General features: G+C 48.8%; 1 protein-coding gene across 1 annotated transcript in view; it reads left to right on the forward strand.

The window, feature by feature from the left end:
• The window catches only part of LOC111148021 (hexokinase 2), a 60,998-nt gene that overhangs the window by 5,430 nt on the left and 30,484 nt on the right, over positions 1 to 25,084 (forward strand). The window contains exon 2 of the mRNA XM_022504365.1: positions 14,521 to 14,683. Within this exon, the coding sequence (XP_022360073.1) occupies positions 14,521 to 14,683 (163 nt within the window). The remainder of the gene's footprint in view (positions 1 to 14,520; positions 14,684 to 25,084) is intronic.

Raw genomic sequence — 25,084 nt, forward strand, 5'->3', positions numbered from 1 at the left:
GATCCTTGATCCTGAGGCTGATTCTGAGGAGCGAGGGAGGGAGGGAGGGGATGGGGCGACATAGGGAGGGTGAGGGAGTTTCCTCTCTTCCAGCAATCAAGGCTCTCCTCTGGGTGGAGAGATAGTGTTTTTTTTGTTGTTGTTGTTGTTATGTTTTGTTTTTTTAATTAATCAAGGTATAACAGTTAAAGAAACAGGATTTTTGCCACTTAAGAAGGAAAATCTGTTCTAATCATAAAAGTCAAATGAGGTACGCAAGCCTTCCTTTAGCCATTGGCCAAATTTTTTTTTTAACATGCATGGACTGGTGACATACTCTCACTTCGGTTATGGAATAGAGATAGCTTGCTTGGGCCCTTGTCCCTGTTGAGTGAGGGGTGGATTTCAACTCTGGACTTGGGAGGGGGCAGGGAGTATCTTGGAAGCCAAAAATTCAGCAAAGCCCCCAAGATTCAAGAAAGACAAGAGTTTTAATGTCTTATGAGAGCTTACTGTGCGTACCAGGTCCTCTGGCTAGGATGTGGGAAACTGAAACCAAGACACCTTTCAGTTGTCTGGTGAGATAAGGCAGTAAGTAGTCAAGAGACAGTGAGGAGTGGCAGACCTCAAGGGAGCCTTGCTTGGTATGCCTTGAGTACCTATGATGTACCATGAATCTTCTGGTAAGGGTTAAAGTACCAAGAGTTAGCTACTGATCACAACCTTACTAGGATTATTTTTGACCGACTTAGTGGACATGGACAGGTACAGTTTCTCATTTGTTCAATGTGTACGTAATACTTAGCATCCTAATACTGTCCCTTCCCTGCCCAGAAGCAGCTGATGGTCGTAGGAATATTTTGTAGCTTTTGTTAACCATCTTTTTTTTTTTTTTGAATCACCAAATTTCGATTTTGGAGAGTGCTAGGGAAGTACTTTTCTTTACCATTGAATTAATTAAAATTCCCTCTGAGGCTCCTCAGAGCCAACTTTTTTCTCTTTCTTTCTTTCTTTTTTTTAAAAACATCACTTTTCAAAGATGACCGTTTCCAGCACCCTGAGGAGTTTGAGGGCAGTTAGGGGCCCTTTTCCAGGGGAAATCAAAACAACACAAACCACAACCGTTTTCTCAAAACCTGGCAGTCAGACTAAGGAGATCTGATACACTAAAAGACCTCAGGAACCCCAGAAAACTGACTTCCTTTGTTCAGATATTTCTTTCAAAGACGACTCCTGATAACGGTTCCTCATTATCATTGTTGAGTTGTGAAGTCAGCAAGTTTGGTTTGTTTTCCAGCACTGTGTTGTCTGGCTTTCCCTTTCCAAAGCAGTGGGGGGGCGGGGGTGAGGGAGGGGTGGGGGTGGAGAGCAGATTAGATCCCAGAGTTCATTGCCTGCGTCTTAATATTGCAGGTCATGGGTCATAGGCCTTGCTTCCTTGCGCTGGAGGGGCTGTTGCTGCTCACTCCTAAAGCAGGTCTTCCAACCTCACCACTCTTGGCATCTTGGGCCCTGTGATCCTTTATGAGGGGCTGTCTGTAGCCCAACCCTATAATAAAGAGCCAGAATTCCCACCCTCCCTCAGTCTGTAGAGGCAAAACCTGTATTCTGTTTTGTTTTGTTTGTTTTGGTTACTACTACTTTTCAGCTGTAGTTTTCAACTGCTAGCAGTTTTGCCCTCCAGTGGGATTTGGTAATGTCTGGAGAACTTTCTGTCTGTCACCATTTGGGTGGGTGTGGATGTTAGGTTGCTGCTTCAAGTAGGTAGAGGCAAAGGAGATAGGCCGTCTTACAGTGCCCAGGACAGCCACCTTGGAGCAAAGACTTTTTTGGCCCCAAGTATCTATAGGTTGAGAAACTGCGTTAGAAGAAAGAACACAGTTCATCCCGCCCTTCAGTTTTATGGCGCATTGTTCCTGCTCACCCAGCTAGTTAATAGTAGCTGTAACTAGGACCTCTCAGCTCACAGCGTGCCAGGTCCTGGGACAGTCACGGTAGCAAGTGTTCTTTAACAAAAGATGCATTTGAGATGAAGTTGCAGACCACGGCAGTCAGCAGATGTCTGTGCCCCCTGGCCAAAGGGTGGGGTACCTGGGTTACCAGGGCAGGCAGTGAGTGGGAGGGAAGTTGGCTCAGCTGTCCCAAGGAGAATCTTCCCCTGGTTGTTGCTGGGATTGCTCTGGAGGCCAGGCCTCTGTCAGATTTCTGAACACAGCAGGCGGGGGAGCTGGCAGAATGTGGGTCCAGGAGCCACTGTCGCTGGGGACAGAGGACAGGGGCCTGTGATCCTCACTGAGGGCCAGTCCAGCGGTCACATTGGGAGAGGCTGTAGGGTGAGTGAGAGAGAGCCAGTCTCCCGGCGTTGAATCCTGGCTTATGTAACCAGCTTTGTGAACTTGGGTCAGTTAATTTAACCTTTCTAGGCCTTGGAGAGTTTTTGGATAACACCTTAATAGGGTTACTATAAGGATTAAAGAGAGTAAATATATGTGAAGCTCTTACAGCATTGCCTGACACATAGTCGTCAACTCTTTATGTATTAAATATTAGTACATGGAGAACTACATCCGTATAGTAACTACACTCCTAAATGAAAGGGGCCCTGCTTCTTTTTCCCCAAGGGCTTGTAGGACATAATGGGTTCTGGAACATTGTCTCCATCTGTCTGATGTCGCATTAGAGGAGAAGACAGGGAGGACAGAAGGATGGAAAGTTCCTGAAGCTGAGGAGTAAGGAGGCATCCTCACTGCCCTCTCTGCCTTCTGAAACTCTTTCTTTCCTAGGCTTGGGAGGGCTATCCTTGAGTTCTTTCTCTGACTTGCTTTCCTTTGGGTCCTGTGGGAAGTAGCCTCCCCACTGGAGGTGGGAGGGGTGGGTGTCTCTGGGATGCCACGATCATTGTACCAGAGGCTGAAGCATCCTCAGTGGAAGGCGTGACTGAAGACAGCAGTAGTTCTTCCCTTTTCACTGTAGAACCCTAGTCCCCCCTCCTCTTCAGTCCCTCTCCCACAGACCAAAGGCGCCCAGGGCATTGCTGAGGCCACTATGCTGCATTTGGCCAGTGAGATGCCTGCTTAGCCTTCCTCACATCTTCCCAAGTTTCTGCCTTTCCACTGGGGCAACTGCTGGGGGTGGGGGGATATCCTGGGCTGTTAGGTTCTAGGACCAGGTCATGGTAGGTTTTGGTCTCACTGACCCCTGGAGTTTGAAGGAAACCATAATTCCCACAGTTTTCGGCAGATCAGAAGAAGGGGCCCTGGCTGTCTTGGGTATCAGCAGAGAGCTCTTTGCCCTTCATACGGACTCCGGGCTGTCCAGTGTGGCCCCTCCTAACACTTCCCTTCCCCCATCCCTGTACATGCTTTGCTTTGTCCAAACCCAGTTGGGAAGCCTTGTTTCCCTGAGATGCAGCCCTCTGTTAGGGTGGCTGTACTTTTTGCGCTTTGTGGGTCTCTTAAGTAATAGCCTTACGTTCCTTACTTGGAGGGACCTTGGTTAAAACCTTGGAGTTAATGAAGAGTTAGTCAGGGCCGAGAACCTGGCCCTTGGTGCCCTCCCAGCCAGCCTCCTTGACTCTCCTCCCCTTAGCTCAGTGGTTCTGCCCCAGAGGTGTGGTCAGTCCCTGTTGTTCTTGAAAGGCCTTACTCCTAGACTCTTCCTTCTGGCGTCTCCATCCTGTCTGATAAAGGAAGGGAGCCAGATAGGCCATCAGAGTTAAACGAGGGCACACGAAGCTGCCACTTTTCCTTTTTCCCATTTGAGAGACTTCCTTCTCCTGCTTCCTGCTTCCTTCCACATTTTTCTGTCTCAACCCCTTGCCATGAAGCCTTCTAGCCATGTCTCATCAGTTCCATCCCCCATTCTGCAATTTCTCAAGCTCTTAAAATAACCAACACTACTAAGTGCTGGGCTCCGTGTATACACTCTAACTCAGGCCATCCTTCAGCAGCCCTCCCTGGTAGGTAGACATTATTAGCTATTATTCAGATGAAGACACCAAGGAATAGAAAGGGACAGTACCTTGGTCAAAGGCAAGCCTGAATTCAGTCTGACCCCAGAACCCAGGTCCTTAACCCCCACATGGGGCTGCCTGGAACAACTGGAGACAGGCCACTTGTATTTCATTTTCATGGGGCTGAGTCAGGTGTCAGTTGGGAAGGGACCTTTGGATTATCTAATTCCAGTCCTTCCATTTTATAGATGAGGAAACCAGGTGCTGTGTACTAAGTGACCAGCCCAGGTTTATATAGGGCAAGCCCCAGAGCAGGAACCCAGTTTCTTGGTCCCTATTTCCCTTTTGGCACCAACTGTACGGCATGAGCTCTTCTCATCAGTCAGGTGTGGGCTCCCTAAGAACAAAGGCAGGATTTGCTTTGTGGTCTGAACCTAGAGTAACCCTATAATTTGTCCAAACTGGGCCACTTTTTTGAGAATAAAAGGGGACACTGGTAATACTTGGGCTGCTACCTCAGCGTAAACTGGGATTGTCCTGGGCAAACTGGGATGTACGGGCTGTCCTGCTTCTGGTGGGTGGGTGGGGGGGTGATGGTGGGGTGGATGGGGCCGACTGGGAAGGTCTGGGGCTGATGTGGGGCAGAGGGCCAGATGTGCGGGGTTCGGTGTGGCGGGCGGACGCCTGGCAGCAGGCGGGAGTGGGGAGTTCAGCTGTCCCTGTGGAGCAGGAGGCTCAGGGGGTAGACTCTGGTCCCCTGGCATGGGGCTGTTCGGGGAGGCAGAGTCAGACCCTTAGGGGACCTGGGTGACCAAACAGGACAGTCCTATAGCTGGAGAGAAAACCCTGCTGCCGCCAAGGTCATGTGCAATGGGCTCAGGCCTGAAGAACAGGGTCAGGCTCTGAGCTCCTAGGCATTCTGGAAGGGCCAGCTCTCCCCTTCACCCAGGTTACTCTCCCATCCCTTCGGCACACCCATAGCCCCTTGTAAGTGACCATGACCTAGGCCTTGAGCACCTGCTCTCATTACTGAGATAGCTGCTGACACCACAGACTTGAATTGGGGAGCATGTATGTAGTTGGTGTCTTTAGTCCTCTGGGACCAGCGAGGGCAGGAGATAGAAGGTGTCAAAAGTACCTTGGCGGGACGCCTGGGTGGCTCAGTTGGTTAAGCAGCTGCCTTCGGCTCAGGTCATGATCCCGGCGTCCTGGGATCGAGTCCCGCATCGGGCTCCTTGCTCAGCAGGGAGCCTGCTTCTCCCTCTGCCTCTGCCTGCCATTCTGTCTGCCTGCACTCGCTCTCTCTCCCTCTCTCTCTGACAAATTAAAAAAAAAAAAAAATAAATAAAAATAAAAAAATAAAAAAAAGTACCTTGGCAGCTGGGAATTTGGGGAGAGGCCACTTGTGCTGGGCCCCGAAGGGCAAAGTGGGAGTTTGTTAGGCCAGAGGATAACATTGTAGGTGTGGGGTCAGCATACACACACATGCAACCTTTCTGAGACACTCCTGAGAATTGTATTGATGCCTGCATGATTTCAGTGATTATAAATCTGTATTTTATTACTGTGAAAGAAACTGCCTCTCTGTCCTTCCCCTCAGTTTGTAGTTACTTGCTGACATATTTGCCTCCTACCAGTAGACTGTGCCCCTTGCAGGCAAAGACTGGGCTCTCCTTTCCCCTGGTGCCCTCAGCCCCTGGCCCGGGCCCACTCCGTTTAGCACTCAAGTCCATTTTGGGTCAGTGAACTGTGCCGGGGTCATGTACATCTGGGACATAGGATTGCACAGCTGCCCCCCAGCTGGCCCAGAATGTCTGAGTATAAGAGGCTCCCAAGACCCACGTCCCAGATGCCCATCTCCTGGACCCCTGGCAGGCACTGCTACCTGAGGTCGGTCTGGCTGCAACTCGAGGCAGCTGAGGCAAGAACTGGAAGAACTGGAAAGACTGTGACTCACCAAGGTGCAACAGGATCCTGGGGGAGTGGCCTGTCAGCCTCCTAGGTCAGCTTCACACTTCCCCAGGCGCCCCAGGCTGGTGAGCACATGGTGCGTCAGCTCAAATCTCCCTGAGGTAGCCTGGTGGCCCCGGCGGGCTCCTTCCTCCCTGGTCCCATCTGAGGAGAGTGTTGTGGCAGATCTGTTACTTTTGGGCAGCTGCCTTTCAGAGGAAGGAGCCTTACAGAATCGAGGTTCTGCTGTGTCTTGCCCTCCTCAGTTTATCTTTTTCTTTTCTTTCTCTTTCTTTTCCTTTTTTTTTAATCAGATACATCTGGCCTTGGCTTGGCACCATGACAGGATAAACTTGCTGCTCTTTGGACCAAGCCTTGGTCCTCCCAGAAGCCTGTGAAGGCGGTATTATTAATGAGGTCACCGATGGTAGTTACCTGGCTTTCCCAGTTCGGGCACACCTGTGCCCCAGGTTCGGGCGCTCAGCTCACCCCCGGATGTAGGGGGTCGTGCCGGGGACTCGGCCTGTGGTTTGGGGAAGCTTCTCCAAGGCTTGGTGTCCTTGTCAAAGATTTGAGGTGATGCTGGCAAAGGAATAATGCAAAAATAAGAAATTCTTCTGAAAACGAAGTTGTCAGCCCATGTCATCGGATAGAGTCCCTGGAAGGCTGTGTATGGCTGCATTTATTTAGATCATAGGTCTTCCCTCTGGTTTGACCTCTTATACAGCTTCTTGGCCCCTCTGACCATGTGGAGTGGGTAGACCAGGGCCTAGTTAGGGCTTTGCCCTTTTTCCTTCCTATGTTTTAAAATGGAAGTGCAATCTACACAGGAAACTGAAAACACCAGGTAACCACCACCCAGATCCAGTAACAGAACATTAGCAGCCCAGAGGGTAATCACTATCCCACCTTCTGTCAGCAGGGGTCTGTTTCTGTGCTTCATATGAATGGACTCGTAAGAAACGTCTCCTCTTGTATCCGGCAGCTTTTGCCCAGCTTTATATTGTGAGATTCATCTGTTGTATGTGGCTGTATGTGATGGTAGGTGGTGCCTTTTTTTTTTTTTTTTTTAAGATTTTATTTATTTGTGTCTGTGTCTGTGAGAGAGAGAGAGAACCAGCTGGGGGAGCAGCAAGCAGAGGGAGAAGCAGGATTCCTGCTGAGCTGGGAGCCCAATGAGGGACTCGATCCCAGAACTCCCCGGGATCATGACCTGAGCAGAAGGTGGAGGCTCCACTGACTGAGTCACCCAGGCGCCCCTAGGTGGTGTCTTCCTAATTGCTGTGGTAGAGTATCCCTGCCCCCCACCCTCCCCTGTTTTGACGGGTCCGAGTAAAGCACACACAGACCAGTGAAAGCCCTGCAAGAGGGTGTGGTCTTTCCTAAATTTCTTAGGAGGAAGTTAGGTTGGAGCCCTGGAGCCTTTGTCTCCTGTCTGTATACATGACCTGATTATATCTTTGGGACAGGACCCGTGTGCTAGGGAAGCTGAAATTCAGAAGGTCTGCTGGGGGTCAGGAAGAAGCTAAAAGGTAGGAATTAGCTGCTGTGCATCCAGCACCTTCTGGAGAGAAGGTTCTAGGTCTCCTGTGAGAAATACACAAAGCGTGGGGAGAGAGTCCAGTAGCACTTCAGGGTGTCCTTGTGACCTTGGCCCTGATGCTTATGTGCTTGTGGCATTGCTTTCTTAGCCATTTGTTCGCCGGAATTCCATCTTCTGTTCAAGAGGATGTGTCCTGTAGGGGATGACTGATGGGCAGTTGCTTGATCCCGTATTAGTTCTTTCGTCACCTTTCTAAAAGGATTAGGTGATGGAGCTCAGCTTTCGGTAAAAGGGACTGGCAGGAGGGACAACCAACGCACTTAGACTAGGGATAGGTCACTGGAGCTGAGAGCCGAGCTCTGAGCTCCCTGACAGTCCAGGCAAAAAGGACAGCTCTCTTAGAGTCGGGGGTTTGAATTTTGTTAGTGCATAGCAGGAAGCGGTGACTCTGGGCGGTCAGACTCTCTCCTGGTGCCAAACCCTACAGGGAATTAACTGGTGGGTAAACAGCACAGTGACTTTACATAGTGAGGTGATCTTCATGCTCCTTCCTTCCCATGATCCAGTGATGAAAAACGGTCGGTTGAAATAAGACTCATCCGAGGTCATTGCAGTCTTCTGAATTCTGGTCCTGGAATTCATAATACCCTTTCAGGATCTTGGCCCACATCTTCTGAGCCCTTTAGCCCAGAACACACGGTCTCCCCTGCCTGCTGGTCTCATGGGCCACGTACACCTAACACTTCCATGGACCCCCTCGCAGTGTGTTTGCCTTTATTATCTACTGAGATCCATCTCTCCATTCAATTCAGAGACATTCATGGGGTCTACAATATGAGTTGAGTTCTGTGCTGCCTGGTAAAGTCCTAGGTGGTATGTGACACCAAAGCTGCCTCTGTCATTTGTTGTGCTGTCTTTTCTTGGCAAAAGCCTTGTGTATATTTGTATATTACACATTTGTACAGAGTTTTGGAAGATTTTCAGTCTAGTTGCCAAATCTGGCTCCTTTACAAAAGAAATACCTTGAAAAATGAAAAAAAAATGGGGCGCCTGGGTGGCTCAGTGGGTTAAAGCCTCTGCCTTCAGCTCAGGTCATGATTCCAGGGTCGTGGGATCGAGCCCCACATCGGGCTTTCTGCTCAGCAGGGAGCCTGCTTCCTCCTCTCTCTCTGCCTGCCTCTCTGCCTACTTGTAATCTCTTGTCTGTCAAATAAATAAATAAAAAAAAATCTTAAAAAAAAAAAGATTTAAAAAAAAAAGGAAGAGAACAGGAATCTCGAGTTCTTAAAAAGATTATTTCTGTGTGTGTGTGTGTGTGTGTGTGTGTGTGTATAATGCACAGTTCAATGCCATTAAGTACATTTACACTGTATACAACATCATTACTATCCATCCATTTCTAGAAGAGATTTATTTATTTATTTGAGAGCAAGAGAGAGCAAGAGCAAAGGCAAAGCACGAACGGAGGCGAGGGAGGGGCTGAGGGAGAGAGAGACTCTTAAGTAGGGTCCATGCTCAGCATGGAGCCAGATGGGGGTGCTTGATCTCAGGACCCTGAGATCATGACCTGAGCCCAAATCAGGAGTTAAGTGCTTAACCGGCTGAACCCCCAGAATTGATTTCTTTTAAAATCCCGTTCTGTACACTATAGTGCTTTGCATATAATTGGCTTTCAATGAAGGCTCTACAATGGGAGAAGCTAGGGTTGCAGCAATGGCCAAAGATTCTGGGGTTGAATGCTGCAGATCTTATAGGTGTTGAAATTTGAGGTTTCTTCTACCCTTTTCTTTGAAACCTCTTAAGGTATTCAAGGTGGGATTTGCAGTACTTTATATAACCGTCAAAATTGGAATATTGTTCTCTTCTGGATCAGAATAGCTCCATCAGGACCTGTTTCCCTCTGGGATCAGACAGGGTGGCCTTAGGATCTCAGTGGTGGCCACAGGCATTCAGTTGGGATTGGCCTGTAAGATGACATGGGTCCTTGTAGACCAGCAGGAAGACTGTCCTTTGTTTCTGACAATATAAGAAGGTGTCTGGGGGATCCAGATTGTAACCTCAACTGTGTGACCTTGGTTTAGGCTGCCTCAGGCTTCTTGTTTTTCTGAGGTCCCTTTCCGGTTACTTCCAGGTCCTCCTTTTCAGGGTCTCCCCATCCATATGTGGCCATGCTGTGTCTTTCCCACCCAAGCCACTGCACACTTTTAAGCAGATCTGTGTGAGGGTGACCTGCTCTCTCCATTCTTTGCCTAATTTCCCCTCCTTCTAGTGCTAGTCTGGGGGAAAATGTGGACACTTAAGTGTGGACATAGACTTCTCATTTCGGGTGCTATTTTATTTCATAAAGAGGATGGGGTTAATTCCTCTTTCGAACTTCTCCCACCTCTACTCAAGTCCTCTAGAGGAAACGGGCGTGTTGGGCTGACGTGTTATATGGGAAGAAAGGCCAAAATTGCCCAATGAGGAAGTTCTAATCTCAAGATTACTAAAGAGCTGTCATTTAAAACTGCTATCTGTTTCTCTTTCACACACATGCTTGCCTCCAGGCAGGCATGTGGCCTTCTATACCTCAACTGGGCCTTGCTTCCAGCCTGCCTCTGTTTCCCTAGCTTGGAAAGCCCCTCCCATTCCCTCGTTTTCCCTGATAGGATTGTGTGTTTTTTTTTTTGTTTTTTTTTTTTTTTTTTTTTTCCTGTTAGGAATTTAAAGAGAAACAGCTCAGTGTGGTCGGCTGCACACTCATCACAGAAAGAGAAGGAACAATTTGGGGAAACAGGGTTTTGTTAACCCTGGATGTGACTAGAATAGGGTTAAGAAATGTCATTGGCCCTTTGAGGGTGCCAGTTGCCAGGCGGGGGAGTCTAGGAGAAAAAGAGAAGGAGTAGATAGTGTGTTCCCCATTTATGCCAGTGACAGCTGTGTGGGGCCGTTCATCCCGTTTTACAGGGAGGAGACTGGATCTCCGTCAGAGTGACTGGTGCAGTGTTACACACCTGTCCAGATGCCACAACCAGGACTCGGACACTGGTTTTCTTGTGAAATGAGGGCTGACCTGACTGAGTCTGCTTTGATAGTTTCCAGTGACCTAAGTGTTTCCAACAAGGACAGGGTTTACTCTTTCCAATTCCCAGCCCCCCAGGATCAACACAGGATTATTTCACACTTAGCCTCCTGTCTTCACTGCTGACTTTCAAAGACTCTGGGTAGAAAAGTGGTAAAAATGACCTTAGGCCATGTTTGGCCAGAGCCCAGCCCACCATTATCACGTGATTGGCCTGGGGGCTGGGGGCTACGAGCTGCAGGAGAGGTGAAGGTGTTTGAGCGCCTAGGGCCAAAGGTTGGTCAGTTGGTCAGTCTAGAATGGATCTTTGGGCTTCTTTATGTTTCCAAAAAGGTCCTCCTGTCAGTAATGCTGGCGTGCAGGCAGGTTTGGGAACTCTTACCCAAATGGCAGAATGGAGACTAGACAGAAGTTACCAGAAAGCAGACTCATCTTAGAGGACAAATTTTCTAACAACTAGAGCTGACCAATAGTAGTAGCTAACCAACTTATGAGTACTGATTGTGTCATGCTTAGAAGTGTTTAGACCAAGGCCTGATGGGCCTTTGGGGTGAGAGAGGCAAACTACATATACTCGAATGCTCTCTGCGGTGGGACTCTTTGAACATGATGTTCCAAGGGCATTTTTAAAGGTGAGTATTTATTAGTTGTGGTTGCACTACCCTTGCCTGTATTTGATATCTCTTTTTTTTTTTTTTTTTTTTTTTTTAAAGATTTTATTTATTTATTTGACAGAGAGAGATCACAGTAGACAGAGGCAGGCAGAGAGAGAGAGAGAGGGAAGCAGGCTCCCTGCTGAGCAGAGAGCCCCATGCGGGACTCGATCCCAGGACCCTGGGATCATGACCTGAGCCGAAGGCAGTGGCTTAACCCACTGAGCCACCCAGGCGCCCGTATTTGATATCTCTTGAATGACTTTGTCCCATGACTTTGGGCCTGGTGCTCCCTCCCTCTGGCTACACCGTGGGTGAAAGTTGGCAGGGTTCTGCAGAGTGTATTCACTTCCTTCCCAGTCAGTCTAGGAAAATTGTCTTTGTACGGAGACTACTGCTTGTTTCTGGCTTCTGCTTCCTTTGGCCACCCTTCATGCAACACAGCAGTGCCCGCCAAGGCTGGGGGGGCCCCACAGTGTGTTTAAGAAAACTGTGACAGTCCGCGATTAAGCAGCCCTTCCCTAATAAACTCAGGGCGGCCACATCATCATGCTGTGAAAGAAGGGAAGTTTGGGCCAAGGTGCTCTGGTTGCATTTTTCAAAGCTGTCCCATATCCTTTCTCTTAGTCTCATGTGTTAGAGAGGAAATCAAGGCCCTGAGGTCCCTCAAGAAATCATAAGGCAGAGAGTGCCCCCCACACACACCACGAGGGCCCATGAGACAGGTGAAGGGAAGATGATGGTCCCAAGCACCCAGTCTGTGTCCTAGCTCTGTCCCTCCCCACTGAGTGGCTTGTAAAGCAGGGATATAGAAGTTTTACAAAAGGACAAGGGAGGTGAAGTCAGTAAAGTCACAGGATGGTGTCTGGCAGGTAAGAAATACTCAGTACATGTTTAGCTACTGCAACAATCATCATTATTGTTTTCATCTGTCACTGAACACTGTGCTCTGCCGTTGGCCCTTCCTGTTGACCCCAGGGGATGACTGGAATAGAACCTGGCTTTTCCGTGGGGATGGCCAGCCTGAATGCACCACGGTGCCCTTTGGCCTGAGGAGACACCGCTGTTGGCCAGCGGAAGGGGGCATTCAAGTAGCAGAGTGGACAAACCGGGCTGCCCAGTCCAGTCCCAGCTTGCCCCTTTGCAGCTCTTACTGGGCATGTTGCCTCCCCCCTCTCAGTAGAATGGAGATAACACTACTTGCCTCTCCCAGGGTTGTTGTGAGGATGTGATGAATTAATGGCTATAAGACCTTGAGAGCAGTGTCCGTGCCACATAAGGGTTTACTGTTACTACTGTTGCCCACTGTGGCTGGTGTCCACATAGCCCTGAGAGGTTGCAGCAGACGGTGGTGCGCTCAAGGCAAGTGAGCTGCGGGAGGTGCGAGGTCAGGAAACAGAAAGGATGATTGGGTTCTTCCTGATTTAGACTGATGGACTTAGGCACTCTGGTTTGCAGTAAATGCTGGCAATAGACGAGTTCTGGGAATTCCTCAGTTCTGCAAACTTGAAACCCCGCAGGACAAACCTGGTCCTTCTGTCGGCTGGGGAAGGGGGGAGACAGGAGAAGTGGCTGAAGGCCTATACCATTCTCCACGCCTGCCCTGTTCTGTTTCACCGTGTGCATGCGAGGGTCGCGTCTCAGTGTGGTATTTTAACCACGTGGTAGTCGTAGAGCAGGCTGGGCTGACACACCAGGGACTGTCGTTCGACTGGCTTGCATTTTACTCTTTTCAGCATTTTACTCCAGACTCTGATCTTTGAGCTTTGGGGATTTTAGAAGAATGATCAAAGATGAGTCCTGAGTGGGATATTTGAAAGGACCCAAGAGGGGCTGATCTCCTTATTCCACAGGGGCAGAAAGAGGCCCCAAGAGAAGGATGTACACTCGAATGCATAGGGAGTTAGGATACAGCCTGGAACAGAGGAAGATGTAAGGGGACTGTCTCTGTTGACCAAACTGGTTGGTTCTTTTCTTAAAGGATTAAGCACCTTGTGCCCTTCCTCTGGAAATCTTAGGCTGCAGGTTTGGTTTAAAAAAAAAAAAAAGAAATTTAAGAAGTCCTGACCAAAAAGGCTGGAAAATAGAATAGGCTGTACTGCTAACAAGCACATTTGTCTGGGAACTCTTAATTATAAAAAATGTGTGCATTTTTGTAAAAATTGAGCAAGGGCAGGGAGCAGGCAGGAAATTCCTTGTTTCCTACAGCAGGAACGGGCAGTGGTCTTCAGCCAGCTTGGCCCCTGGGGACCCCCGTTTCAGGGCTGGGGAGAGCAGAGTTGCTTGAAGTCACACAGTTTGCTGATGAAGCTGGGAGGACTGTGACTCTTAGCCTTGACGGGATAGCTGGGGCCTGGCCAGAGGTTCCTGATTGTCAACCCCTACCCTGCTGTGGCCAGCAGTATCACCTGTCCCTGACAGCACGTGCCTTGTGGGAGGGATTCTGTCAGACCTCTTCCTGGTAGGAAAAGGCTGGGAATATCCACGGCCAAGGCAGATGGGAGCTTCCAAGAAGGAAACTGTGTGAGAGGGAATCCTGGTGCTTCTTTGATTGGTGGTAGTAAATCTGGGGAAAGTTCATGTAAATTTATGTTGGAAAGATCAGTGAGCTAACTAGGGGAGCCGGCTCTGCCTCTGAGGAGAGGAGAGCTTGAGTTGTTATTTATGTAGAAGTTCTAGTCTGTGTCCTCACGTGCTGGGGATGCAGGGGTGAGCAGATAACACACAGTTCTTCTCACCCTCTGTGCTTATGATTTAGACGCTAAGAAATACATACAGTGAGCCCCAGGGGTGGGGGCGGAGATCATATGGGGCCTTGGAAGGATTTCAGGTTTGGTTCTAATGGGAAGCCACTGAAAGGTTTTTTTTAAGCAGAGGAATGTTTTGCGTCTGGCTGGTGGTGGAAAATGGTTAGGAGAGGGAAAGGCAGACTTGAGGATTGTATAAGTGAGGCAAGAGGAGCTCGCTGTTGGGCCCAAGGTGGGGATAATAGGATTGCCATGACTGGCCTCGAGGTGTGTGCAGAACAAGGAGGGTCAGATGAATGCCAGTTCCCAGAACATTGTCAGAGACCCTTAAACTCAGCTTTTCTGGAAAGAACTCTCCCTCTTCCCTAATGTGCCTTTCCCCTCATCTTTACCACTCTTCAGAAGTAAAGTTAAACCTATTTTTCTCATTTTATCTTTCAGTTTATTTCTTTCTTATTTTTAAAGATACCTTGTCAAATAGATTCCAATTAAGTGGTCTTTAATAATAACCTTCTGTGCATAACAGGTTTTATTCTTTTGAAGGGCTGAGTGATGTTCCATGATGCATACCACACTGAGTGAACCTCCCAATCTCTAACTCTTGTTCCCCCTCCCCCCCGCCCCGCTCTTTGCAGGTCGACCAGTACCTCTACCACATGCGTCTTTCCGATGAGAACCTACTGGAGATCTCTAAGCGGTTCCGCAAGGAGATGGAGAAAGGGCTTGGAGCCACCACCCACCCCACGGCTTCAGTGAAAATGCTGCCCACCTTTGTGAGGTCTACTCCAGATGGGACAGGTGCTGCCCCTGGGGGGATCACTTTGGGTGCTCCATCGCCTGGGGAAGATTTGGGTGGCTCTTCCTCAGGGACCGAAAGAACAATATATCAGCGAAGGTTCTTTGGTTTCATACCTCAGAAACCAGCCCTGGCTAGTTGAAGCATACAGGAAATTTAATGAAGTTGATGGGGAGAGGTAATCAGGAAGACTGGAAAGCAGGCAGCTGTGGCAGTCAGGGTAGAAGTAAGTTTTTGCCAGCCCTGCCGAGACATTGCTGCCACCCATTTTTCTCCTGTCCCTGTGCTGAGACAGGATGATCGGCTCAGTTTGGGAGCTCGCAGTCCCACTGAGATTGCACAGTCATGGTGAGGAAGATCAGGCATGTCTCAGGTGGTCACACCCAGAGGCCAGGGCAGTCATTCTACGTGGCACATTCCACAGCCTTGCTGGAGAAACAGTATGGTACAGATTGTCCTCAATGTGTTTCTGGAACTCTGTGGAAAAAAAAAAAAAGTACTTGAAGCCCATATATGCTTGGGAGAATGTGAAGAGCCACAGTGCCTCTCTGGGTATTAAAGGCTCTGAGGGTGTGCATGAGAATCTGTTACGCTTGGTTTCATCCCCTTCTCTGGATGCAGACCCTGTGTTTTGTGGAGGGCCACCCAGCAGGTGGTTTAATCAAACCGGAGTAAAGGGGGTGGTGGGCCAGAGAGCCTTGCACGCACACCTAGAACAGTGGGTCTTTCTTCAGTCAGCACAGGGGAGTAACAGTGTTCAAGGGGTGTGGGCAGAACTGTCTGGGTAACACACATCAGCGGCAGCATCTGTCGTGTGCGACGGAGTGACGGGGCTGCTGGCAGAGACAGGATGAGGCCCGAGGGATGTGCTCGAGCGGGTACTAGGATGCTGAGCCCTGCTGTCCAGAGGCGGCCGCATCCTCCGACAAGGGACAGAATGGGGCTGTGTCAGTGCCTGTTCACCAGTACATGTGAGGTACATGAGGGGGCCCAAGCGGGGAGCAGTGTGGGATAGCCACCTGCGTGGGGACGGTAGGGAAAGAGCCGGAGGGGAGGAGGTGGCAAGCACAGGCTTCTTGAGGCTAACGCACCTGAGAGCCTCCGGGGACCTGGTTTGTCTAATGAGACTTTGGCCCTTCCAACAATTTGGAAAATATTGTATGTTTGCCTTGGGACTCAGCCTGGACCCAGCGCTGCGGGGGTGGCCGGGTTCGGTATTCCTCCGAGTGTGTGTGTGTCAGCCCTGCAGTGAGTTCCTTGAGGTGAGCGGCCAGCCCCGATCCCTGGGTATCCCTCATATGCCCTCCAGATCGGCACTATTGTCTGTAACTGCCGCTCCCTCTGACTGGCGGCCACACCCGCTTCTATTGTTTTTATTTGACATTCTGATAAATTTACTGGCTCTTTAGGGCCAGGGACATTGTTTTATTTCCGGCACCACCACTAGGCAAGTACCTCAAGTGTCTACTACATTTTGACGGTCTAAGAACTTTCCTGAGCACCTATGTGTGGTAACTCACTTCCTTTTTGTAAAACCCTGTAAGAGAGGGACACATTTTATCTTTATTTTTTTAAGAGGAGGAATTTGAAGCTTGGATGGTCAGATACTTGCCTAAGGTCACACAGCTAATGAGAAGCTGAGTCAGGATTCAGACTCATATATGCCAAAGGTCGGGCATCAGGACTGCAGCCAGTCCATTATGTGTGTGCGTGCACGCGTGAGGCTGTGCGCTCAGCGCCAGTCACACGGTCCGAGCGCAGCTGAAAGTGTTTGAAATGTGGGGCCAGATGTCTGGCTTTAGCAGGTGAATACATTTGTGAATACAAATACAAAGGTATGGGACTGGCTTTGAACCTTCTCACTGCTTTCCTTGGAGACCTGGACACTTACTGGCCTGTGCCTCTTAAGAATTTGCGCTGATTACTGTGCCATGTGGTCATCAGGTCTTCTTCCGTGACCTCAGGCTGGAGTCCTGGGATCCTGTCTCTGTCCCAGGGTGGAGACGAAAGTAGCATTTAGCCTCTGTGCTCATGAGCCACCGGGACTGAGGTGGGAGCCAGAGGTTGACCCTTGCAGCATTCTGGGGCAGAAGGGTCTGGGGCAAGACTTTCTGCTGGACCTCCACAGGGAGATTTTACCTGACTTTGATGATGCACAGAGTAGCTCTTACTAATGTCGAATTAGACAGGGTAAATGGGGATGGTGTGTAAAAGGAATAACGTGTACTGGAATGCTTTAGTCCCTTAAGTGGAGCAAGTGCCCCAAGTGTAGGAACCCCAGTGCTCAGCCCTGTCGTTTCTCTCCTGCTGGGGTCCTTGGGCCAGCTCCTCACCCTGGCTCTCTGGGACTCAGCGTTTACTCCTCTGTACAATGAAGGGGTGGGTCTGGCAGTCCCAGTCTGCTGTACATGGGTACTGGAACCAGCCTGCTGTTCACTTATGCACCAAAAAATTTTGTGGTGAGGGCAAAACCCTTAATGTCCATCAGCTTGGCACTGGTTAGTTCGTGCAGAAAATGGTCCTCTGCGACCCATTATAAAGCATGAGATCGATTTACACATATTCATATTGTATAAACTCATGTATTTATATGTGCATAAGGGAATACAAAGTCCCAAGGACACACACTGAACTATTAGTTGCAGTTTTCCTGGTCTGTGAGGTTGGCAGTAGCTAGTAAAGTGGAAGGTGTGCATATATGGCAACTCAGGAATGCTGTCTCCAGCTGTATCGTAACTTGAACAGATTCCCTTATGAACCTACGAGGCATGTTTAAGAATGTTCAAAAGGAACAGTCTGGCATGGGGTGAGGGCGGTCTTTGCTCAAGTGATGCCTTTTCCACGCCTTATAACATTGTTGCTTACAATGACAGCATATTGGAAACAGTTGATGGACTCCCTGTGGAGGGATACAGTGCAGCAGTGTTACATAAATGTGTGTGTATTAATATGGATACACCTGAGAGGAAGGACTGGTACCTCCTAGTAGCTGGGTGTAACTTCAGATCCCTCTAACGATGCTGGGCATTGCTTATGGACACACACACGTTGTAAAATTATTGGGATCTCAACTGGACTATATATCCAACATGAATGATAGGAATTGCCCTTGGAAAATCAAGAAAGGAGACTGAACGTGGGGAGGGGAACATGAGGGGACATAATTTTGAATGGACAACGTCAAGGCTTTCAATTCTATATTTTGCTGAGTTTGTGGCGATAAGGATCTGACCCTTCAGTAGATAAAGCCGATCTGAAATGAAAATTCGGCTTTGTTACTGGCACCGCAGTAGAGTGCCGGGAAGAGAGACTGTGGGTCAGTCATGTATAGGGATCTCTGCCTCTCCCCAGACAGTCCGTGGTGCATCACCGGCTTCCCCGCCCAGGCCACAGCCTGGGTTCTGTTGCTGCTACTGGTGGTGATGTGTCTCTCCCATTGAAGGAGGGGAGAAGGGGAGTCTTCGCTCAAGCGATGCCTTTTCCACGATGGCCTTCCTCAGCGCATTCCTTTCCAGTGTTCCCTTTTTGAAACTGGGAAATTAAAATTCCGATCTAAATCTCTGATCTAGAGGGACCTAATCTTTAAATCGGTGGCTTTCTAGCTTTTCTGGACTGCGTGCTTAGACCAAGCAGCACCCGTGTATAACTATTTATACAGAGCTGAAACAAGTTGCAGGGACCAATGTCTATTCTTATATGTGGTGCAGTCGGATATTGCTGTCTATTCCTTTAAAAAAGCTGCTGGTCAGGGGGCTCCTGGGTGGCTCAGTCAGTTAAAGCCTCTGCCTTCGGCTCAGGTCATGATCCCGGGATCCTGGGACCAAGCCCCGCATCAGGCTCTCTGCTAGCGGGGAGCCTGCTTCCTCCTCTCTCTCTCTGCCTGTCTCTCTGCCTACTTGTGATCTCTGTCAAATAAATAAATAAAAAATCTTAAAAAAAAAAAAAAAAAAGCTGATGGTCAGGAGCCCCTGAGGTTTTTTTTTCAGCATGCAGTGTGAACGATGCTGCCTTAAAAGCTTGCCCCCCAGTTTTGTCCTAGGTGGGCGTTTGTAAAATCGGCTTCCTGTGGGGGTGAGGGGCGGGGAGGTGTTTCCAGGGCAGTATTGAGCGGGGTGAGGATCAGAATTCTATGTTAAATGGGGTTGAAGTCAAGCTGTGGGCCTTCAAGCAGTTCATGTATGCCCGGATCCTCAGTTTCCTCATTTGTACCATTAGGGGACTGGAGGACCAAGAATTAAGGGAAAAGCAGATATGTGACCTTCCCATGTGTTCTATAAATGAAGTCCTGTGCAGTCATCACTCACCTTTGCAAGAGCCATGGCCAGCACCAAGTTCACTGAGGCAGGGTGGGTAAGCCTTCTGGGTCCTTCCTTTTGGAGGGTTCATCCCCATCACCAGAGCCCCTGCATTTGGGAGCGAGGACCAGGTTCCAACTCTTGTTTCTATGGGCCCCAGCTGGCCAATGGTAATGAAAATCCTGGTGGAAAGTGTAGGAGAGACTTCAGGAAGCTTTAGGCTGGCCATTGATGATGTAGGTCTCCATTCTACTGAAGGGAAATGAACCTCCATGTAGTAGTTTGAAGTCTGTGGGAGAAAGAAGGGAACGAAAGTGGACACCAAGCCCATAGGAGCGGATTCTAAAATAGCCACACTTCATAGATTGTGTGGACCGTCTTTGTACAGAAATGTCATTGGCACAGAGAAAAATGAAATGTAGATGGGCCAAGAATATCTTACTCAGATGGCCGTTAGGGTATATAAAAAAATCCTCCCCCTTTCTCTGCCTCCCCCACCCCCCAGTTTTAAAAAGTTGAAAGAATTGTATAACGGACATCTATATACAGACTATCTAGATTCTCTCACATTGATATTTTAGCAAATTTACTTTACCGTTCTCATCCACTCTTCTGCCCATCAGTCTATCTTGTTTTATTTGGTGCACTTGCAGACTAAATTACAGAAATCAGTTTATTTCAGCCCCACAATTTCAGTGTGCACTTTACTCACTAGATGTCAATATTTGTTTTCTTTTTAATATAAAATTTACATACAGTGAGATGACAAATTGTATCATCCAATGAGCTGACAGATACGTACAGTTTTAATAACAGTGTATATATTGAATACAACCCCCTTCAAGAGAGAGGACATTACCACCAGCCTAGAAAGTTCCCTTGTGCCCCTTCCCCAGGCAATCCTGACCCTGACTGCCAGAAGCAATCACTTTTAAATTTACCATGTGTATGAGTTTTGCCTGTTGAACAGCTTTCCATGAATCTAGTCATCTGGTATTTACTCTTTATGCAAGTCTTCATCTACCTGTGATACTGTGGGCTAGGTTGTGTCTATCAGTAGTTCGTTCCCTTTGGTTGCTGATTTCATGGTATGTTTGGAAGCCTGTATGGGGTGCATATTGAGGGACACCTGGGCTCTTTCCAGTTTTCGCCCATTAGGACTAAAGCTGCCATAGCCATTTTTGCACAAGCCTCTTTGTGGACTCATGCCTTCATTTTCTTGGGTAAACAACCAGGAGTGGACTTTCTGGCTCATAAAGTTTGGTGGGCATTTTATTACAAGAAACTGCCAGACTTTTTTCCCAAGGTGATCAAACCATTCTGTTTAATATTTTATGCTCCCACCAACAGTGTTTAGACTGCCACTTGCCCCTTATCTCACCAGTATTTGTTGTCTGTACCCTTCCTCTACCTTCTCTCGTTTTTGTTTGTTTGTTTTTTTGTTTTTTCAGTGCAGAGTTGAATAAAGAAAGCATATGTTTGTATCTGCCAGGAACTCCGCCATCTCTGGGCTCTCCATAGGCAGCCCTGCCCTAAGCCATAGCTGGGTGTGTGATCGCGGCGCCAGCCCCAGTCCTGTCAGCAGGCTTACCACATGCTTCCCAGGGACCCATATGGCTTTCAGAGAACAGAACTGTTCTGTCTGCAGAGTAAAAACTTGGGAATAATTGATACCATTTAATGAGCACCCACAGTGTCTGCTAGGCGATTTACATAATCTGTTTTAGTCCCCTTGCAAACTCTCCCAAGAGAGACGTTCTAATTTAAAAATAAGACAACCAAGGCCAAAGGCGGTGGGTGACTGCCAAGGTTACACATGGCCAGTGAATGGCAGAGGTGAAGAGGTGAAGAGTTTAGGCCTTAAGCAGGGGGCGTCCTGACTCCGTGGCCATAGGATTCATAATTTACATCCACTCCTGTTGCTGAACAACAGTTTCCAGAGCGGATCGGGTTATCGTCTTTTTAAATGCATCCCAGATAGGGGTTGGCTTGGTACCATTAAAATAAGAAGCTCAAGTACAACCGAGCTGAGAATCTGCTCGTATCCCAGATGCAAGTTCCAGAAGTAAAGTGTCTTTGTGCAGTCTTTGTCGTCCTCTTGTTGCACCAAGATTGTTTAGCTATAAAGATGCCTTGTAAGGCCCATTGAGTTGAAGGCTTTGCTGTATCAATCATTTGATCCTTTCCCACTTCCCTGAATTGGGAGTTATTTTCCCAGGTGAGTATATCATCTAGCGAGACTGAACTCCTGAGAGAGCAGGGGACGATGAGATGGTGGTGATAATGACAGGCTGTAGGCTTACCAATGGCCAGCTGCCATGCTGAGCACGGACTTGGAGCAATCTCATTAATTTGGATCGTGACCCAGTGGTAGGCACTAGGAACCTCATTTTATAGAAAAACTAGATTTGTTCGATGAGGCAGCTTACCCAGAGTCACATGGTGAGCTAACGGAAGTGTTTGATTTTAAGCCCACCCACCGCGTGTCAATGCCCAGGTGATTAGCCACACCACTAGCCATGCGTTTTATTCTCTGCCCCTCGCCCCCCTCCCCTCGCTCCCTGCCGTCCGCTAGCACAATGCATGCTTTCTTCGGCCAGTAACTCAGGCCTGTCTCTTCGGTTTGGTTCCGTAGAGTCCCCGCCGAGGCTGGTCCTTTGGGGGAGCAGTATGCTGAAGCTGCCTTGTACCCCACCTTCAAAGAGTGAAAATTGTCCTTGGAGAGATAAGGCTTCCACAGTTCCAATGATGACAGAATGGTACCCAGTCATATAATGTAAGCACACAATGTAATAGAGACGAGGCTGTCGGGAAGTTGCACGGAGGCGAGTATACCCGAAAGGAACCCTTATCTTGGTTGCTCAGCATTATATCAACGGGCGTGCAGTGGGGACCAATCAGTAACCAGCACACAAACAAGTTAGTGGATTTATATGGCACCGACAGTATAAACCAAAGATTGTACCGATAAGTGGTTTCCATAGAGCAGTAGCTGGAGTTTATTAAACATTTACACGTAGAAGGCATTGTGCCAAACACCTTACATATTCATTGCATGGACTCTTGGCCAAACACACACACGCATGTTTGCACCCTTGTTTGGTGGGGAGTGGAGAGGAGGTACTGGCAAGAGAGGTCATCACTATCTCCTTTAAACAGATGATGAAACCCGACATTTCTAGTAATTTACCTGACAGTGTATAGCTAATACATCCTGAAACAAGACTTGAACTCCTGGTAGGGCTGCCTGAAAATCTGAACACACCCAGCGGATTGAAACATGTTTTAATCCTTTGAAGAGTGGTTTCGCATCTGTGGGGGGAATGTAACACTTCTGTGACGAGCATGTTTTGAGCTTAAGAAACATTTCTTCAGTATCAGAACCCCAGCATGATGCTTTCCGATGGTGTGTGTGTTGGGAGCTTTGGGGGTACATAATGTGTTAGTTGTGTTCCAGCTCCCTTCTTTCGATTAGAGCAGCTCTGTTTTTCTCTAGTTTTCCATTTTGGCATTTGGTATCCTATCGCTTAAGATGATTAGGAGACCAACGTCGTAGAAGATCGTAGAAGAGCCGATTACCCTGTTCTTTGACTGCTCTAGACACCCGCATTCACTGTGCTTTGATACCTTTAATGACATGGAGTGACTTTATTTCTGAGCTACTGAGTGGAGACCTGCTTGCTTTGCCTTCTAATGGAGTAGCTGGGATCCTAGAGCTTAAAAAGGGGCCACCAGGTGTGGTAGTAGCTGTGGTGGTTCCAGGTACATGGGAAATACGGGCCTCAAAACCTGGGCCTGCCAAACGTAGTTTTGCTGGCTTACCTGTCCAGGACCTGCAGATTGCTCTTTTGAGTCCTCTTAATTGGAGTCCATGCCATACAGTCTTAGAGCAGTCTCTTGGCTGCGTGCTAGCCTAGCAGGCACTTGAAAAGCAGAGCATAAACAAGCTCTCCAACCTAGAGCTATGGCGGGAAGATTGGAATGTTCAGTGGGGTCATCTGGGGCCCCTGGAAATGTTCCTGCTGTGGCACAGCAGGCAGGAGCTAGTCCCTTTGGGGGCATTGAATTATTAAAGGGCCATTTAGGAACTGGATGTGACGGTATGGGATGTGGGTCTTTGACCTACCTCAAAGTTCAAGGCTGCATGCATTAGGTGATAAGAGGTGATGTCCTTTATGGCTGGATCTAGCAAGGTCCTGGGGTGACCAGCCATCCTGGTATGCCTGGGGTTCTCTCAGTTTTAGCACTGGAAGCCGCATGTCAGTCTTGTGCAGACTGGGGTGACTGACCACTGTACATGGCCCCAGAACCCTGCTTGGCCCGACTATCTCACAGCATCCTTCTCACTGGTGTCCCTAGTGCTAGACCCATGGTTCGCAGGGCTACCAAAGCCCTCTCGAAAACAAAGCTGACCCTGTGCTTAAAATCCAGAGTCCTCAGCATTGGTATTTGCTACATGTGGTAGGAGCCCTACACTGCAGCCACTGAAGTGCCAGTCCCTGAACACTCCATGAACTTCCACACCCTTACCTGTGTCCCCTTTTCCCTGCCTGGCAACTTCATACCATCATTCGGGCCTGGCTAGAACTTTTGCTTGTCCCAGCAGAGCAAGTCATCCTTCTGTCACAGGCTTCCCACAGTGCATCTCACTGTTCCTTTCTCACCTTCTGGTCAGGGACTGGGTTTGCGTACAGCACCTGATAGCGGAGAAGCTTTTAGTACTGTGTTCAGTGCTCACTGTTGAAATAGCTGATTGCAGAATGGGAAGTATTTTGTTGGCAGTTCCTAGAATAGATTCTGGGTCTGACTCTTAAAATAGTGACTTTTAAAACTTTTTTTTTTTTTTTTACCTCATTCCCAACTGTAAACAAAATGAAATCTTATATGGAACCCCATATCTAAGACAATAACAGTAAGGGAAAGATACAAAGTTGGAAGTGTGGAGGTGGGAGATAAGGTTGTGCCTTAACTGGCCTTCCTTAACCCACAAAGATCAGACCTTGCCACCTGCACTGGTCCTGAGAACCCTGGGAACACTGCCTAAAAGCCTCTTGTTCAAAGAGGGGCTTCTAGAGCATGTTCTGAAAAAGGTCTGGCTCCAATGCTGGACGGACAGGGTGCTGCCCCTTCTGAACATAGTTGCCTTTGACAAAGGGCACTGCTGCTTCAAAATACAAAACCAGACGCAACCTGTTTGCAAGTCCAGCCCTGGTAGACACAGTGCTCCAAGGGCCTGATGGGAGGAACAGGTGGTGAGCTGTTTTAATTAGTGACAAGTACCTAATGATGTAAAATAGATCCTGTTGGAAAATCCAGCTGGCCCTCGCCTCTCCTTCCTCAAAAATTGTGCAGACCTTGCCAGGTGCAGGCCACTTCTGCGTTACTAACAATGCTGAAGTTATGGCCTGCTCGGGACCCATTCCTGAGGTCTCATCCATGAACGTGACGGTGACTGTCCTGTTCAGGCGGCCGGTCTGATGCATTTCTAGTCCTCCATAGCCTCCCCCCGCCCCGCACCCAGACAGGTGAGTTCCCAGGGGAAACTGAAACCCTTTTCTCTTGCTGACCTTAAGTGTTTGATAAGAGCCTCACTGAAAGTGGGCAGAATGGTAGTTCAGGGTGGGAAATGAGTCAGCGCACACACTCCGCCAGATGGACAACTTGGATCTTGACTGTTGGGCGATTGGATGGAGGGTGGCACGACCAGATGCTCCTGTTGCCAGTTCCTCTTCACTGTGGGCTGGCAGTGCTGGCTCGAGTCCTTGCTTTCTTGTGGAAGAGTGTCAGTACCCCTTCTCTTACCTGGTTTTGGGGGGGATGCTTTTAATGAGGAGGACCTTTGCCAGAGAGGGCTTGGTGGGAACAGAGGTTCCATGTGATTGTGAGAGATGGCAGAGATTTGTGGCCACCAGTAAAGACTGTATCAACAAGCTTTAGAAAGTCCTGGGCTCCTGGGCTCCTGGGCTCCTGGGGGATGGGGGGATGTCACCTCCATCCAGCGGGTGTGTGTCCACCACCACCCACTCACGTCGGAGAGCCCTTCGCCATCCAGTAGGCCTTGGGGAGGGAGGGATGGATTGCAGTTACTGATAAAGATTAGGGCGTCTT

Source organism: Enhydra lutris, unplaced genomic scaffold (assembly GCF_002288905.1).
Source record: "Enhydra lutris kenyoni isolate GAN:26980312 unplaced genomic scaffold, ASM228890v2 scaffoldscaffold18, whole genome shotgun sequence".
Lineage (NCBI taxonomy): Eukaryota > Metazoa > Chordata > Mammalia > Carnivora > Mustelidae > Enhydra > Enhydra lutris.